The sequence below is a fragment of the Argentina silus genome (assembly GCF_951799395.1).
Source record: "Argentina silus genome assembly, chromosome: 6".
Lineage (NCBI taxonomy): Eukaryota > Metazoa > Chordata > Actinopteri > Argentiniformes > Argentinidae > Argentina > Argentina silus.
In genome coordinates, this window is record NC_139660.1 from 11,894,040 (window position 1) to 11,911,537 (window position 17,498).

A 17,498-nucleotide genomic window follows, 5' to 3' on the forward strand; every position below is an offset into this window, starting at 1 on the left:
GAATTGTATACAAAACAAAACAAATCCAAATAGCTAACTGTGTGATTCTATATCATCGATACTTTCCTTGGTCTGGAAGTATACAGTTGGAATTTATTTGGTCTTGGCAGCGTGCAATAGTTTTGTCTATGCAATTCAGTTAGTCTGTAACTGTGTGGCAGCGAGGCAATTTGTTTTGTCTGTAGTGAGACTTTGAGGATTTTCCCCATCGCTGAGATGAAGTCAACTACAACAGTGAATCTTATCTGCGATCTCTTTTGATCTGTGATCGTCTTTTTGTGGTGTTTCCTGGGGCAAGACATCTTCCCTACCATTAGAGCATTACCATTAGAGCAGGATGCACCTGCCATGAATTCTCTGAGCTTGTTTGTTGGTTGCGTTGTGTTTAATGTCCGTAGGAGCGTGTCTCCGCCTGGCCCGTCTGTTCCCTCACCTTGAGAATGGCGGCCACGGTCTCCTGCGAGGCCTGCCTCATGTCATCTCCGTTCACAGACAGGATCTGGTCCCCCTGCATCAGCCGGCCGTCCAGCTCAGCAGCGCCCCCTTTCACCACGTCTGAGATGAACACCCCTGTACCGTTCCTTACAGACAAGAGGACATACAGTACATCTGAATGGGAAGTGAGACAATGCATACATATACCCTCTTTTCAGCATCAGTTTGAGAGCTGTCAAGTTTGGAATGTGTAACCAGGATCAACATGAAGGATGTGTTCAGAACTTCAGACAAGAGTAGAGGGGATGATATCTAAGTACTTTGTCATATTTGTTTTTACAGTTTTTACATATACCTTTTATCTACAAGGTTTTTTTTTATTTATTTTTTTACACATGACAAAACATTTTCACATGGTAATTTTAGTCATTTCTGGTATATTTGGTTTTTATTTCTGGTTTACATGCTATGTTTTATTTGAACTGATATATTTCTTAAGATTTCATTTAATCCCCTCAGCTGCTCTCAGCCCACCTCTCTTGGTTTCCTTGTGCCATAGATTTTTCAATATGTGATGTGATGACTTCATCAGAAACTTTCTAAATTGTAGAGCTTGCACAGACTTTAAGCTAAAACTAGTTTCACAGTTAGAGTGTTATAATACAGAGTGATAATGACAGACTGAACAGTCTCTCTACAGATAATTGCCATGTCACAAAGGCATATTACATTGAATAGATAGCACTTAAAACAGTGAAACTGTGTAATAGACACCTGCTGGCGGAGACCATGCTGAAAGTCATGTAATAAAGCCATGCTGTACTTTACTTTAAGATTACCTCTCATCTGTCTTTAACATGTCCAATAAAATATGTTAAAAAAAAAAGTACCTCTTGCCAACGATGCTGAGGCCCAGGCCGCGGCCACTCTTCTTCTGCAGTTCCACACGGAACACGTCCAGGTTCTCCTCGTCACGGTACTGTGCTTCGTCCCTAAGAACCGTCAGACACACATTGGCTGGGGTCTGCCGCAGGGCAGCGATGGCATCCTCATGGGCTGCACTGCGCAGGTCCACACCATTCACCTGTATGAGCACACACACATGCACGCACAATGTTAATAAATAGTGAGTGCTTTAAGTACATTTGAATCAATCCAACAATTTGGATGTTGCCAGTGACATGCGCCGACCAACTGATCCATTGCAGAGAACACCACACACACACTCTCTATCCAACAATGACATAATAGCTATACAGTGTATCACCAGGAGAGGGAGATATTGTCTAAATTGAGCGCACAGGGAAAGTTGACCAAGTGCATTTGTGAAAGGGAGGCAGAGAGGGTAGTGATCATTCTATTTTCAACACTATCACACAGTTAACAGACCTGGTGAGGGTGGTGGATAAGAGACAGAGGGAGAGACTTGCCTCCAAAATCTGATCACCTGCCCACAGTCGGCTGTCCCGTGCTGCTGCCCCCTCCTCATACACCTCGTGGATCACTATGGCATCCTAGAGAGAGAGAGAGAGAGAGAGAGAGAGAGAGAGAGGGGGGGGGGGGGGGTGAAAATGACAAGAAACTGCTTGTGGGCTACTACTAATCACATCATCTCATGGCCTACATTTGTGCCAGTGTTGTGGATTAGGGGTAACATGCCCAAAGATTATGCACGTATACAGTCATAGACAAAAATAGCCATTGTCCTCTCTCTCCTCTGTACTTTCTTCCTGTCTACATAATTGTCAATAATTAAAAAAATACAAAAGGAGGGTGAAATTCCACTCCACAAAAAAAGGCCAACATTTAGATCCCATCCATTCACTGTGCAATAACAGCACCATGTTCAAATCCTTGTGAGAAACAGAGAGGCTGAGGGAGAGTTGGAAGGGGATAAATACTGTAGATCACAGGTATGTGTCCTCTACCTTGACTAAAAGCCTCTGGGAATGTGAGTGGAAACACAATGAGTCAATTCATGCTGTCCTAAGGGAACAGACTCCAGAGCATTCACTCCTGTGTTGATTGCAGGTGACCCTTTGTTCTGCATTGACCAAAGGCAGTCTGTGCTCAACGGACGGAGGGAGGGGGAGGGGGAGAGAGAGAGAGAGAGAGAGAGAGAGAGAGAGTGTGTGTGTGTGTGTGTGTGTGTGTGTGTCTGTGTGTGTGTGTCTGTGTCCAAAGGCAGTCTGTGTCTGCTCTCCGGAGAGAGGCAGTGTATGTGTGCTTGTGTGTGTGCAGCGCAGAACAGGGCTAGTCTTACCAGCTGGGTGTCTTTTCCCCCTACGATGCTGAGGCCCAGGCCTGAACGGCCCTTAGAGATTTCAATGACTGTCTCCTGGCCTGGGACGATGGGACATGTGGCTGGGTCTACTACAGGATAGTGTGAGAGAGAGAGAGAGAGAGAGAGAGGAGGAAGAAAGATATAAGGATTCAGTAACCTTTATCTCAGGTACTATATCAAGAGTATTGACATTCATAACTGTTGTTGAAAATGACTGTTTTCCTAAAAACAAAAACAACTGTCGCTCGCTCCATAACCCTGTGAATTGAATGACAGTGGTGTGTGGAGCTCCTTACCTTTGATGCAGTACTCCAAGTCTGGGCTGGTGCAGGAGGGGGGCAGGGATGCAGGGGTAGGAGACACAGCTCCATCTACAGACAGCTTACTGGAGCACACAGACACTTTGGATAGGCTGCCAGTCTGTAAGTGGACACACATGGACAAACAGGATGCCTGAATGATGTATTTCCCTGTCAAACATTAAAACAACAGTTGTCTGACACTAAGTTGTGCCTACTCTCTCTTCTGTAGTCCACACTAACAATGCCCTACATTGTGCCCTGCATGGTAATGTTCCAAACTGTCTGTATGTAGAACCCTTACCTGCTCCACGGAAGACTTGGCAACCGGACCACTCTCAGGAGGCTCTGCCCCTTTCTCTGTTGCCTTCAGTTTCTGTAGACACACACAGGTGCAAGTGAGCACACACGCAGACACAGACACAGACACACACACACACACACACACAGTGAGGATATTAGGTCAGAGAAAAAAGGCATGGCCCTATTCAGTCAAAACAAGTAAGTGAAACAAAACAAAAAAATAGATCTTTTTAAATATATGGTGCTAGCAGGAATCAAGCTCACAACTGTAGCAATGCTAGTAGCATGCTCTACCAACAGCACCACACAGGAATACAGAAACTACTGTCAAGTGTGAAACTAAATGTACTCTCTATGATCTATGACACCAGTTTTGATTGAGTATCTTCCTGTCTCTACCAATGAAATCTGTTTTGCGGATAGGTAGCAAAAACACTGACACTGAGGCCCTGGAAAACTGGAGATATCTATTCCAGTGATTGGGGTTTGGTTATATGTGATGTGAATGGTATGTGTCTGTATTTGTCTATGTATGTGATTATGACTCCTTGCAGATCTGAGAGGACCAGGCAGGTAAATGGAAAATGGCTCAAAGTTTTCACTTTGAAATTCAACTTAGTTTGCATGTGTTTTGTTATGACCCCGAACTGGATTGGCCAGGAAGTGTAGGGAGCAATGAGGAAGTGACATGTAGACTTCCTGTGAGCTGACCTTGGAGACGGTCTCTCCCTCTCGGAGGCTCTTGGGGATGCTCTCTCTTGAAACCAGCTCTGTGCTCCTGCTGGACCCCACGCTCACCTGCTCCTGTATGTGTGTTCAGAAGAAAGAAGAAGAGGATGAGAGAGCGAGAGAAAGAAAAGGAGGAGGAGGAAGGTGGAGGGAGATGAGACATGCAGAGAAAGAGGGAGATAAGCCAAAGAGGGAGAGAGGGTGAGATAGACAGGAAGAGAAAGAGAGTCAGAGGCAGGCCTTGAAGGCATTGAACCATTTCTCTGTCAGTGGTGGACAGTATCAGTTTTATATATACACTCACCGGCCACTTTATTAGGTACACCTTGCTAGTACAAGGTTGGACCCCCTTTTGCCTTCAAAACTGCCTTAATTCTTTGTGGCATAGATTCAACAAGGTGCTGGAAACATTCCTCAGAGATTTTGGTCCATATTGACATGATAGCATCACGCAGTTGCTGCAGATTTGTCAGCTGCACATCCATGATGCGAATCTCCCGTTCCACCACATCCCAAAGGTGCTCTATTGGATTGAGATCTGGTGACTGTGGAGACCATTGGAGTACAGTGAACTCATTGTCATGTTCAAGAAACCAGTTTGAGATGATTTGAGCTTTGTGACATGCCGCGTTATCCTGCTGGAAGTAGCCATCAGAAGATGGGTACACTGTGGTCATAAAGAGATGGACATGGTCAGCAACTATACTCAGGTAGGCTATGGCGTTTAAAAAATGCTCAATTGGTACTAAGGGGCCCAAAGTGTGCCAAGAAAATATCTCCCACACCATTACACCACCACCACCAGCCTGAACCGTTGATACAAGGCAGGATGGATCCATGCTTTCATGTTGTTTACGCCAAATTCTGACCCTACCATCTGAATGTCGCAGCAGAAATTGAGACTCATCAGACTAGGCAACGTTTTTCCAATCTTCTATTGTCCAATTTTGGTGAGCAGTGCGAATTGTAGCCTCAGTTTCTTGTTCTTAGCTGACAGGAGTGGCACCCGGTGTGGTCTTCTGCTGCTATAGCCCACCTGCTTCAAGGTTCGACGTGTTGTGCGTTCAGAGATGGTCTTCTGCATACCTTGATTGTAACGAGTGGTTATTTGAATTACTGTTGCCTTTCTATCATCTCGAACCAGTCTGGCCATTCACCTCTGACATCAACAAGGCATTTTCGCCCAGAGAACTGCCACTCACTGGATATTTTCTCTTTTTCGGACCATTCTCTGTAAACCCTAGAGATGGTTGTGCGTGAAAATCCCAGTAGATCAGCAGTTTCTGAAATACTCAGACCAGCCCGTCTGGCACCAACAACCATGCCACGTTCAAAGTCACTTAAATCACCTTTCTTCCCCATTCTGATGCTTGGTTTGAACTTCAGCAGGTCGTCTTGACCATGTCTCCTTGCCTAAATGCATTGAGTTGCTGCCATGTGATTGGCTGATTAGATATTTGCATTAACGAGCAGTTGAACAGGTGTACTTAATAAAGTGGCCGGTGAGTGTGTGTGTGTGTGTGTGTGTGTATATATATATATATATATATATTGCCTAGAGCAATGTGGCCATCTCATTTTATTCTCAGGTTGCAGACCTAACAAAAACAACCATGGGAGCAGCTTAATATAGAGGGGAGAGATCTGATTGAAAATCGGGGGTTGGATGTGAGAGTACATTTTGTATCAGGGTGTCTCACCTTGCTGATGGAGGTCTCTAGTGGCCCTCTTCTGAGGGACAGGGTATCTGGGGCCTGGGACTTCTCTGTAGGGGACTGTACCGCTGGAGCAGGGTGGGAAACCTGGGGGGACATTCACAGCACAGCAAAGTTGGGGGCCATGCCACCTCAATACAAGCAATTTACAGGCTGAATCTAAATTGCGATTCAAGAACAATATTCCCAGCATGGTAATTGCATATTGGATATTCTTAATGGAATCTAGGATCCAATATGATCAAGTGTCTGTCACACAGAGATGAGCAAACCATTATCAATCATTATTAATGATAAAATATCTTTTGGAGTCAGATATAACGTAATGATAACTTGTGTTAGTTGGTCAGGTCAGTTGTCCATTACCGTCTGAAGTTGTACTGGGGAATAAATATGTCTTTATTCTTAACTCGTCCATTCCTTTCTCTATCCTTCAGTGTTTTCATCCACCACTTCTTCAAGAGAGAATGTGGTCACTAGCAAGGGGAGAGCACACCACAACTCACCTCACTGGACAAAGAGAGGGCCACCGGTGGAGTTGGGAAGGGAGTAACGGCCAGCTGGTTAATAGCATCTTCGTTCCTACAGAGAGACAGGGGGAATGAGGGAATGAGGGTATGGAAGAACAGGGGAGAAGAGAGAAAGCAGTATAAATAGAGCTGCATATATGCATTTTTTTAAAGACAACATAACAACAGCAGTTCTCCACTGAGGAATCCTTAATCAGGTTTGCACGCATATAAATTATGTCCCCATAGTCGAGGACTGATAGGAACATTGATTGTACAATTTTCTTTCTACTATCAAGTGAAAAGCATGACCTGTTCCTATAGAAGAAGCCTCGTTTTAACTCTCAGCTTTTTTGTTAATTAATCTATACGTGTTTTAAACATTATTTCCATACATGTAGAAAGTCACCATCGTGACAATAGGGAAATACAAAACATCATAGAGAAGCCACAGAAAAATGGCTGGCTTGAGATTTGGAGATTGTGGTCAAATCAGACAATATTCCCAGTGCATCTACAGATATGAGATTCATAGGAAGAAGGGAAGAGAGGATAGAGAAAGATAGACAGAGTACTCAGTAGTCAGTTTGGGCTGGAGAGGACCACAGACCACCAGGCTCTTTTTCAATGGCTGAGCTGGCCACCTGAGCCCAATACAACCATCATCCAAGCATTCTAAAATATAGTCATTGTGTGCATTCTCGCTCTTTCTCTCTCCCTCTCTTACAATAGTCTCCACTGAACACAGCATGGTACTGTAGCACGTAACTTGAAGCTGCCGGAAAGACTGTTAAAACCAGCCATGACCGCTTTATGACAACCTGTTTTTACCATGTCCCTGACATTACCCTGTTATGTCTACAGTTATGTAATACCGTTTTTTTGTAGTTGTTTTTTTTACATCTTTTTTATGTATTCAAATGTCTATTAGAAATAGAGAATGTCACTCTGATTCTGATTGATTAGACCGTGGAACAAGAATTTCATTAGGTTATTGATGTCAGGTCACGTGGTCAAGATATTGTCCTGCCCCTAGATATAACCTCTTTAAGTTATGAAGGCTATAATATGTAATACTGTATGTTCTACGTCCATGTCCAGTAAAAGAAACCGACACCACCAGTATGCCCTTTTTGTATTTTCCTTATTCCCTACATGGGCTCTTGCTCTCTCTCTCTCTCTCTCTCTTACTCTCTGGTGTTCTCCTCTTCCTCTCTCACTGCCTCTCTACCATTCCCTCTTTCCCTTTCCTGTTTTCCCTCTCACCCCCATCTCCCAATGGTGGCTGTAAAGCTACAGTAGTCCCTAATGTATTCTCCCGTTGACTGAAACACTTGTCCATATGTTCAGGGCTGGCTCCCCCCTCCTCCTCCCTCCCCTGCCATCCAGCCCTAGCTGACAGCTGCTGAGATGACAATACCGAAGCCTAGTGTTTAACAAAGAAACAAAACATGTTGGTGGCTCGTTTGTTCGCGGCACCTCAGGGGACTAGTGGAGGGATACGAGTAATATCAAAGCAGACAGATACAACAGAGCCTCAAGTGAGCCGACGGGATGAGGCGTACCAGAGAGAAGAAAAACCAACAATATCTCCCTATTGTATGCAAATGACTCTGACTGGGACGAAAAAACAATTACCAACAAATACCTGCCGATTGCAAAGGAGACACCTGTTATGGAGAAGACTAGGCACATACTGTGTCTCAGTTGACATGGGTTGTTTCATTTATGGACCTGACATTAAGTTTAGCCATTTGTGTCTCACTCCCATTAGCACCAATGAGGATGAAGGGTAAAGTAAACGAGATGTAACTAAGGAGGTAAAAGTGTGTCACCCTGTGCAGCAGAAGAGAGTAAATGCAGGCATCGCTCCAGACAGTCTTATTTTTCTGTGTCTCCCGATGCTGACCTATCCTTCAGTACAGTTGGTTTGCCTCTACGTCACATAAGGTGGAGCCACCAGGAGACAGCATGCAAGGTGTAGAACCGGTTCTGCTCTTCCTTGGGTCTCTTCTCTTTCTTTGTGCTTTGTTATTCCACCCTTTGTTCTACGGTGCTCTTTTGCCTTCTCTTGTGTCTTCCTCCCCCTTCTTCCACTCTCTCCTCTTGTTTGCCACCTGGTCCTCTCAGACCCTTTTCACTCTTTTTTTGTCCTTTCAGATATCCAGCAGCCCCAGATAGTCTCCTGTCTGCTCACAGCTTTCAGTGGCTGAGTGGAGTTGGATCCCTGCTTCAGATGACCAGGTAACATTCTATCTCCTCCCCTCTCATTCTCCCTCCCTCCATCTATCCCAGTCTTCAGCTCTCTATTTGTCTTTCTTTCTCCCTCCATCCCTCGTTCTTTCCTCCTCTCCCCCCCTCCCTCCCAACCATCAGCCATTATTGTCTTTGCCCAGTAAGTGACCCTTTTCCAATTACGGTTAATGTGTTTTTTTCTTCTGTCAAGGTGAGGGTAGGGGGGAGGAGGACAACGGGAATTTATGGATCAATCAATCTGTTGCTTCCTGCCTATAGCTACACCGACACCAGAACTAAGAAAAAAAGGCGCAATTTGTGTTGGTTGACAAGGTCATAGAGCAGTGTTGTTATGTTTGAGTTGTGTATGTGAGGGGCCCGAGAGCACATGCGTCACGGTACTAACTCACCCCGACGCAAAGCAGGATATGTGGCAAGATAGGGTGCCGACGGGGAGTGATGCTTAGCCGTTTGTGTTACCACCCGGCTCTTTTTCTTCTCTGTCTGCCACCCACTAATGTTTCCATGGTGATATGCTCTGCGGCCCCTGTCCTTTAGAAAGCCCCATCATTCATTGCCAGAAAAACCGTTGACTTGACATATATCATACACAAGTAGCCCTGAGACACTGTGAACCCGGGTTTGTCACCAAACCCTTCACCCACAGCCACCTTCTGTACTGTCTTCGCCTGTGGATTGGCCACAATCACATCACTTCTGACAAAATAGGACTTTTCCAGACAAAAAGAAAATCTCAAGCTGAACACTGGCCGGGATTCCAAGACCAATAGAACAGAAAAAGGTTGAGAACGTCTCCCTGTGGAAATCCATAAGTCAAGACAAAAGTGACAGAAGATCTGTTACCTAATCCAACCAGTGATGAAAGAAAATTTCAATCAGCTCCGATCATTGTGTCAACACCAGATCATTTCCTATAGGACACTTATGGACAACCTTGGTTAGTGAGAATGACACTATCAAATCAAATCAAATTCCATGTGGAAAGGGTTTTTCAAAAGCTTCATCACAAAGTGCTTAACACCAACCTTGGTCTAAACCTCCAAAGAGCAGGAAGAGGCGACACTGGCAAGGAGAATGAGTTTGCAGTACCATAAGAGCTGTCTTTTTCTGTTGCTTGACAGCAGTGACCTGCCCTCTAACACTTGAGCTGAGAGTGTGTGTCAGGGTGTGTGTGTGTGTGTGTGTGTGTCAGTGACACTTCACTTGGCCCCGTCATAATGAATGTGGCTGTTTCTTTGCAGCACTGAACAGGTTAGCCGCATGTGTCATGACTAGGGCCCACAGTTGTTACTGACAAGACTGCAGTCATGACTAGGGTCATCAAACTGAAAATCTCTAAATTAAAAAACACCATTCATTCTGACATTCCTTTTGATGAACATAGTCTAGTCACCACCTTCAGACACTGTAGACCCAGAAACGGCCCTGGACCTGACAACATAGGCAGCTGTCTGCTCACCTCTTGTGCAGAGCAATTAGGCCCTATTGTTAACCACATCTATCAGTTGTCACTCAACCAGCAGAGGGTGCTGAAACTATGAAAACAGTCCACTGTAATTCGTGTGGCCTAGTCATAGTCCTATTGTTGATGATTTTGCGCATTTTTACAACTGAATTCGTCGAGAACTAAAGACATTTGTTTTGACTTCAGATGTCAACCCTCAACCTATCAGACTATCATCAAGGGCTATGTAACAATGTTATTATCACTCCCGTTCTTCCCTCTACTCCAGTAATACACATATCCTCCAAATTACATCAAAATCATTGTAGTAGGCTGTGTTCATTTGACTTCCCTGGTTAGACAGAAAGTAATAGAGCCTTAGCTAATGGACATGGAACAGGTTCAATATGCCTCCTGCTAGCACTGACTATGTGAGATAGACAAATTCAACTTGACAGCCATGAGAACTTAAAAAAGGTATTAAACAATGCCCACTTGAAGGGTACAAGTTCTGTTCTGTTCTTAAGAACCGTGGCTGAAAGAGTGCTCCAGAATGCTATTTCAACACAACTGTGGAGGAAAATACAAAATAGCTCAAGTGTCACCTTCACCTACAGCTTTGTTCACGCACACTGCTAAAGGGTGTAGAAATAGCATCTCTCTTCTCACTTGTTCAAAAGGAGCACAACAAAGGATGATGGGTGCAATACTTGTGTGGCACATCACAACCATGCCTGAACACATTCTTCCCCTGTATACATTTAAAGACAAACTCTTTTTAAATGTATCCTTTATTTAGCCAGAGAAGTCAAATCCGAAATCACATGAACTATTATCCTTGCACTCAGATGGACTCAATTCAACTTGTTGAAAACATTTTTGCATTTGAATAGCAAAGGGTCTGAATATTTATGTACGTGAGGTATTTCTGCATTTAAATGTTAATACATTTGCAAACCAATCATTAAAATTGCAGATTTCATTGATTATTTTGTATGTTTTTCTATTTTTCAGAATAAAGCAATGTTCATAAATGCACTTATGCAATTACAATACTCTTCTTTCAATCCACACTTGCATTATTTCATTTGAGAAATTATTTTATATGTTAGAGTAGGCTTTTTGAAACTTGTGTAAAACTGTAATGAAAAAGAAATAAAACTGTGGTTACCGGGGTTACCGGGTAACTTGAGCATGAAGGTTATCATACCGTCAGAATTTCATACCGTGACACCTCTAGTGGTAAGGTGCTTTCGTCATCCCATGTCCAGACGAGATTCCCTTGTACATGTTGCCATTGCTTTGAGGTCAAAAGGTTTGTCTGCATCAACAAAGTCACCACCTGATCTCAGCCATCCCAGTTACAGAGGTCGTACTGAAAGGCTTTTGGGAGGCAATTCTAACAACGCTAAGAAGTAGTGCTAAAAGTCACAATGGGGGAGAGTTTTTAAAAGGAAAATTGCACTTCAAAGTTTTCATCTTTTCATTTCAGCAAAGAAAATTGAAAAATTAACGCCATAACCAAGAAACTGTTCTTACTTACTACCTTGTACTTCTTCCCACTAGAGCAAACAGCAAACTCTCTGGGAATCAAATCTGGCCCTAACTAGCTTCCATCCATTTCCTGGAGCTACAGTGCAATGTAAAACTCTTTCAAACACTAACTTAATGACTTTGGGGCTAATCCATTAGTTCCAATGTTATGCACCAGGCAAAACTAAATTAAGTGCAACTCAATTATGGCATTTGACAAATGTATGTGACGTAGGTGGGCTCTGTTGGGCTATGGGCAGGGTGCCTAGGAGCTCAACAGAACAGTAGCGATGGGCCTTACCTGATAAGAATGATCTTGACCTTGGAAGAAGCACTCTTTATGATGGCTGAGGCGTTCTGGTGGCTGCGACCATACAGGACCTGGTTGTTGATCTGACGGACAGAGGAATCAATGACATACACAACAGGAAGGTTTTCTATTACACAGACACGCAGGCACAGACACACAGGCACAAGCACAGACACACAGGCACACACACTAATTGAGATTGAGACGGACATTACTAAAAGGTCATTGAGCATGCTTCTAGACTACGGCAATCCACGCTTGCCTGCTTTTAAGGGGGTGAATATCCACAACTTCCAAATGTTAAATCAATAGTCAATTCAGGAGCTCAACACAAAAAATGTGTGTGTGTGTGTGTGTGTGGGTCGAGGCAGCCTCAGCTGCAGCTTGTCTGCTACATTAATTTTTCATGGAGCCACTGACATTGTTGTAATGAGAAGAGCGAGCATGAAGGAGAGGGAAAGAGAGAAGAGAGAGAGATAGAAGAACAAGAGATGATAAAAGAGGGATGCAGCCTTGTAGAAGAAAAAGTTCCACACAAAACAACATTAGGGTCAACTGACTACAGAATATCATGAATATTATAGGTACTTATGAGAGCCAATATCAAAGTAACACATCAAACTAAATAAAGCCCACAGTATCAAAACTGCAGCTCCATAGATACATGTATAATTTATTGCATTTATTTCACATATTTAGGGTAGGCAGAGAACTTGTTTGGAAACACGTCAATATTCATTAATCCTCTAACATTAATGCTGCCACAGTACCTTCCAAAGAGGAACAACATTCAATCACAACATTTCATGGCAGCTGATAACTGGTTGTCAGCTAGCAACGTAGTTATAGAGAGATGCATGACAAACAACAGTGGAGTCCCTTTGAAGCCTTGGTGATAGCTATTCCCTATTATTACCACACACACATACACACGTTCTCTCCTGTTCTGATGGATTCTCTGGTACTGGGGCCATGGGCCCTCTCAGAACCAAAGTGACATTGATGGAAGCATTTCATTTCCACCCCTACGGGACAAACCTGGGCTCAACAGGAGGGGGGTCGGTAGACTATACTCTCTCACATACACACACACACACACACACACACACACACACACACACACACACACACACACACACACACACACACACGAGAAAGGACCGTTGTAGACGGTGAGGGAAAATACCTTAAAATAGCATAATGCTACAGGCAGTTACAGCAGTTACAAAAGGAAAAGAAGAGAGAACATCTGTTCAATAGAGAAAGGAGAACATCACAAGGAAAACATCACATAGGAAAGATTTTCCAAAAAAGAATGGAGGGCGAAGTACAGACATGAGACAAGTGTGGAATGGACAGATGATCTGAAGACTACAGTATGAGAAGTGAGAGGCACCTTGACAGACCAAGCTGCTACCCAGTGGATCACAGCGTTTGATGTTTGTGTTGTGTTTGCTGTTTTTATGTGTTATGTTCACCTCCAGCAGCTCATTGTCCACACTGATATATGTCCTGTCTGGCCATCAACTCTACTTTAGTTTGCACACATTACCATCTGAGTTTGTGTGTGTGTGTAAATCTCCCCACTCACCTCCAGCAGTTCGTCCCCGACACGGATACGTCCGTCTTTGGCGGCAGCGCCCCCGGGGTTGAGGCCCACCACGAAGATGCTGAGGCGGGAGCGGTCCCTGTTGCCCGCCAGACTCAGGCCCAGCCCTTGGCGCTCCTTCTCCAGCTCCACGCACAGCAGCTCCCCAGCCAGCTCCCCGTACCGCTCCCTGATACGGTCTGGGAGAGGCAGAGAGAGGGAGACACGTCAATATTCATATACAATGAGGCAGAATGGCAAAACGGCAGCATACATTTGTAAAGATTCATACATATACATACAGTGTAAATACATAAATACATACACAGAATAAATACATACACAGTGCATCCAATTCACTCTTAGACGACATCTCAAATGTAGGAACAATTCCACCATTTTGGAATGCCTTGTATAATATCCATGATGAAAGACCCTTTTGTAAACCAGAGTGTTGACTGTGTGCAACAATTACCACATTCCAACAATTGATTAAAATTAATTGCATATTCTAACAAAATAGTGTTTGTTAATGTTGTCTTTCTAGCTGGCTTAAGGCCAAAGCCGCCTCCTCTTTTTGTGTCACGCTAGCTAGCTCCACATTGCATCTCCATTGCAAAGAGAGCTTTGGTTCAGAGTTTGTCAACTCCAGTCCACAAGCTGGGCACACCTGATTGGATGAACCATTGGCTCTGGGCTAAAGTTGAATCAGGCATGTTATTGTTGGGCTAGAAGAGAAACCTGCACATCCTGAACAGGACTAAAGACCACTGGTGCTCTGAGAAAAGATTATGTGTACAGTAGTGTGTTGCAGTGATTATTTAGAGTGTGAGGACATGGAGTAGTCAGGTCGGAGTGCTGATAGAAAATCTACATGTCCTTTTAGGACATCCGGATGCTGTCAGGGAAATTATGCTCTTTGTACAATTTCCTTTAACAGCGGTCCTGGAAGTGTGTGTGTGTGTGTGTGTGTGTGTGTGTGTGTGTCTGTGTGTGTGTCTGTGTGTGTGTCTGTGTGTGTGCGTGCGTGCATTAGTTCCCATTGAAGATCTGCCCATCTTTCATGAAAGGATCATTAGTTAACCCTCAAAGCCAGCTGCCCATCAAAGGGATAAATTCAAATCCTGTCTGATCAAACGTGTATGTGTGTGTGTGTGTGTGTGTGTGTGTACGGGGGACTGAAATCCTCAATGGGAACTTGCTCCTATGACATCTTAAAAAAAGACTGAAACTCATCACACCCTCATCATACACCAATTCATACCCACAACTGACATCATTTATGCATCATCCAAACATCCGTTTGACAGAAAGGTTTATAATGAGTTATTTTGCCTCCTCCAAACCCGACATTGCAATGTTTTTATGGATGACTTTTACAACCCCAGTAACAAAACACCTCACCTTGCATAACAGCATCCGGCCCAGTGACAAGCAGGAATAAATATTCCCACCCTGGCCCTTTCTGCCTGGGGGAGTATTTAACCATCGTTCTGATTAAAACCACCAGCTGTCACACAGTGAAAATGAAGGAGGGAGGTTCCAAGAGAGATGAAGGTCTTCGGTGACCTTTTTCTATGAGACAGCCCTGGCTGTTTTTATTTTCAATTTCGTCTTCCCTTTTACGGTGGCAGGGATGTGAAAGAGAGAGGGAGGGAGGGAGAGAGCTTTCCATTCATGTCACACTGTGAGAGGAGTAATTAAAAGCCCTAAGAGGTCCATAAATTCCTGCAGATAAAAAAGAAGGGGTGGGGGGGATTCATTACCTCGCTTCCTCACAGGTTGGAAGATGAGAGTGAACGGGGAGGAATGGAGGGAGAGGGGCGAGAGAGAGAGAGAGAGTGAGCGAGTATGAGGTGGACGGATTAAGAGAGATGGAAAGAAAGAGAGAGAGAGAGAGGATGGGAAAGAGGGAGAAAGGGAGGCAGGGGGAAAGAGAGTAGAAGGTGGAGAGAGATATGTAAGGGGAGGAGAGTGGAGGAGATACAGGGGTAACAAGGCGGGAGGGAGCATGGAGGGAGGGAGGGAGGGAGGGAGAGAAAAGAGACAAGAGGTGTGTTAGAGAGGAGGTGGTCTGTTCCTGACCGATAACCAGCACGGCCCATTAACCACAACACTAGAAACATCAGGATTTTTATTGGGATTGCGTTTTATTGGGATTGCGTTTTATTGGGATTGCTTTCAAACGTTTGTTGCTGTGTCAGTGATTTTGGGGTCATAATGTGTTGGCTGAAAATCCAAAATACTGTACCATCACAATATTTCACAACTGAATGGTGAATACTGTACATTGTGAAATAGGCATCATCATGGAATTTTTAGGTTTTACTAGAGCCATACAGATATCGTTTCACCGATGTGTTTGATATTTGTCTGCGGCACATATTCTACCGATATCGGATCGATATTTTCATATACAAGGGTCCTATCATATTGCATTAATATTTTGGAACATCGGCTCACTCAGAATGGGCTGTATACAGCCAATGGATGCCCAATGCTGACCAGATTCATTAATCTAGGAGTTTTGTAGGCGAGACGAATGTCAACATGATGAGGTGAGATGACCTGTAGGTGACCCTGGGGAGAGGAGGAGGAGTGTGAAGGGAGGAGTGAAAGAGGAGGAAGGACTGGCTGGGAGATTTAATGCCCATTAGGTCTCCACTCAGCTATGGGATGAGAGCTGTGGTCAATGCCCAGACTAGTCATCTTTAGAATAGATAGATGGAGGGATGGAGAGAAAGACAGGGAAAGAGAGAGATAGAGGTGGGGGAGCCCAAACGTTAAGGTCATCAGTGACAGCCACACATAATGAAACTCGTCTAACACTGTCTAGTACGACACCACTTGGGTGAAACACACTCGCTCCAGAGACACACTTACCAGGGGAGGCTGCTGGAGGTACAAATCTGAGGATGGACTCATTGTAATGCAAGGAATGGAATGAGGAATGGTATCAAACACCCCCCCCCCCTACACACACACACAAACAAACAAACGTTGAGCTTAAGCCCCAGTTATGTTATCAATGGTAAATCCTCTCTCCCTCTTTATGACCTTCAGTGAAACACACACTCACATACACACACACGTACGTACGTACATGGCAAAGGACCACTGGCAGTCCATCTCCACCCTGACACATCTGTGTGGGCGTCAGGACAGCTGCTGCTGTTTTAATTAGACTGCTCTCCCTTTTCCTCAGAGGGGTTGTGTGTGTGTGTGTGTGTGTGAGAATGCATTTGTGCCTGTGTGTGTGTGCCTGAGTGAGTGAGTGAGTGAGAGGGAGAGAGAGAGAGAGAGAGTCAGGGAGACATAATGAGAGTGTGTGTGTTTGTACACACCCTGCAGCTAGTTGTAATGTGTGGCTAGGAGGGGGAGGCAGCCAGCTGAGACAAGGTGACAGCAAGGAGACATAGTTGTTGATGACCCGTTGTCTTATCCTAGATAGGCCCCCCATCCCCCTCACACACATGGCACACTGACATTGAGATCCAGTTCTTGGCGGTATTTTCGTGGACACACACACACACACACACACACACACACACACACAAAAGTGTCCTGAAGGTACAGGTAAGAGTCTCAACAAGGGATTATTTTCTTTCTCTATCCTTTACACTGCCAGGTAAATCCAATTAAGGTAAAATAAGCTTCTTTGAAAGGGAGGCCAGGATTAAGGGATGAGAGAGAGTGAGATAAACGTAGCAAAGCCAGTAAAAAAAAGGATGAAAGAAAACAAGTAAATCAGATGCCTAACACTTTTTTTCTCTGACATTGTCTATCATACACGCATAAATGCACACACACACGCAAACGCAAACTCACTCACACAAACACGCAAACTCACTCACTCACACACACACACACACACACACACACACACACACACACACACACACACACAGGTGGTAAAAGAGTGTCATTTGTGACAGTAGTGGGGGGGTGGAATTCACATGGAGAAGCAGTGGCTCAGCTCTGGTGTGTTGATGCTGTCACACACTGATGCCTCCATTAATTCTGCCCTGTTTACACACACACACAATATCTCTAGCTACTATGTGTGCAAACAATCCTTTTGATTTGAGCATTT

General features: G+C 44.3%; 1 protein-coding gene across 6 annotated transcripts in view; it reads right to left on the bottom strand.

The window, feature by feature from the left end:
* Positions 1-17,498, bottom strand: part of patj (PATJ crumbs cell polarity complex component) — an 89,174-nt gene that overhangs the window by 9,305 nt on the left and 62,371 nt on the right. For all 6 annotated transcript variants that reach the window (XM_083671694.1, XM_083671693.1, XM_083671695.1 and 3 more), the window contains 11 exons: positions 13,409-13,605; positions 11,809-11,900; positions 6,272-6,347; positions 5,751-5,852; positions 4,033-4,125; positions 3,323-3,394; positions 3,016-3,139; positions 2,699-2,808; positions 1,866-1,949; positions 1,326-1,519; positions 434-581 (listed from right to left, as the gene is read on the bottom strand). In XM_083671694.1, the coding sequence (XP_083527820.1) occupies positions 434-581; positions 1,326-1,519; positions 1,866-1,949; positions 2,699-2,808; positions 3,016-3,139; positions 3,323-3,394; positions 4,033-4,125; positions 5,751-5,852; positions 6,272-6,347; positions 11,809-11,900; positions 13,409-13,605 (1,292 nt within the window). The remainder of the gene's footprint in view (positions 1-433; positions 582-1,325; positions 1,520-1,865; positions 1,950-2,698; positions 2,809-3,015; positions 3,140-3,322; positions 3,395-4,032; positions 4,126-5,750; positions 5,853-6,271; positions 6,348-11,808; positions 11,901-13,408; positions 13,606-17,498) is intronic.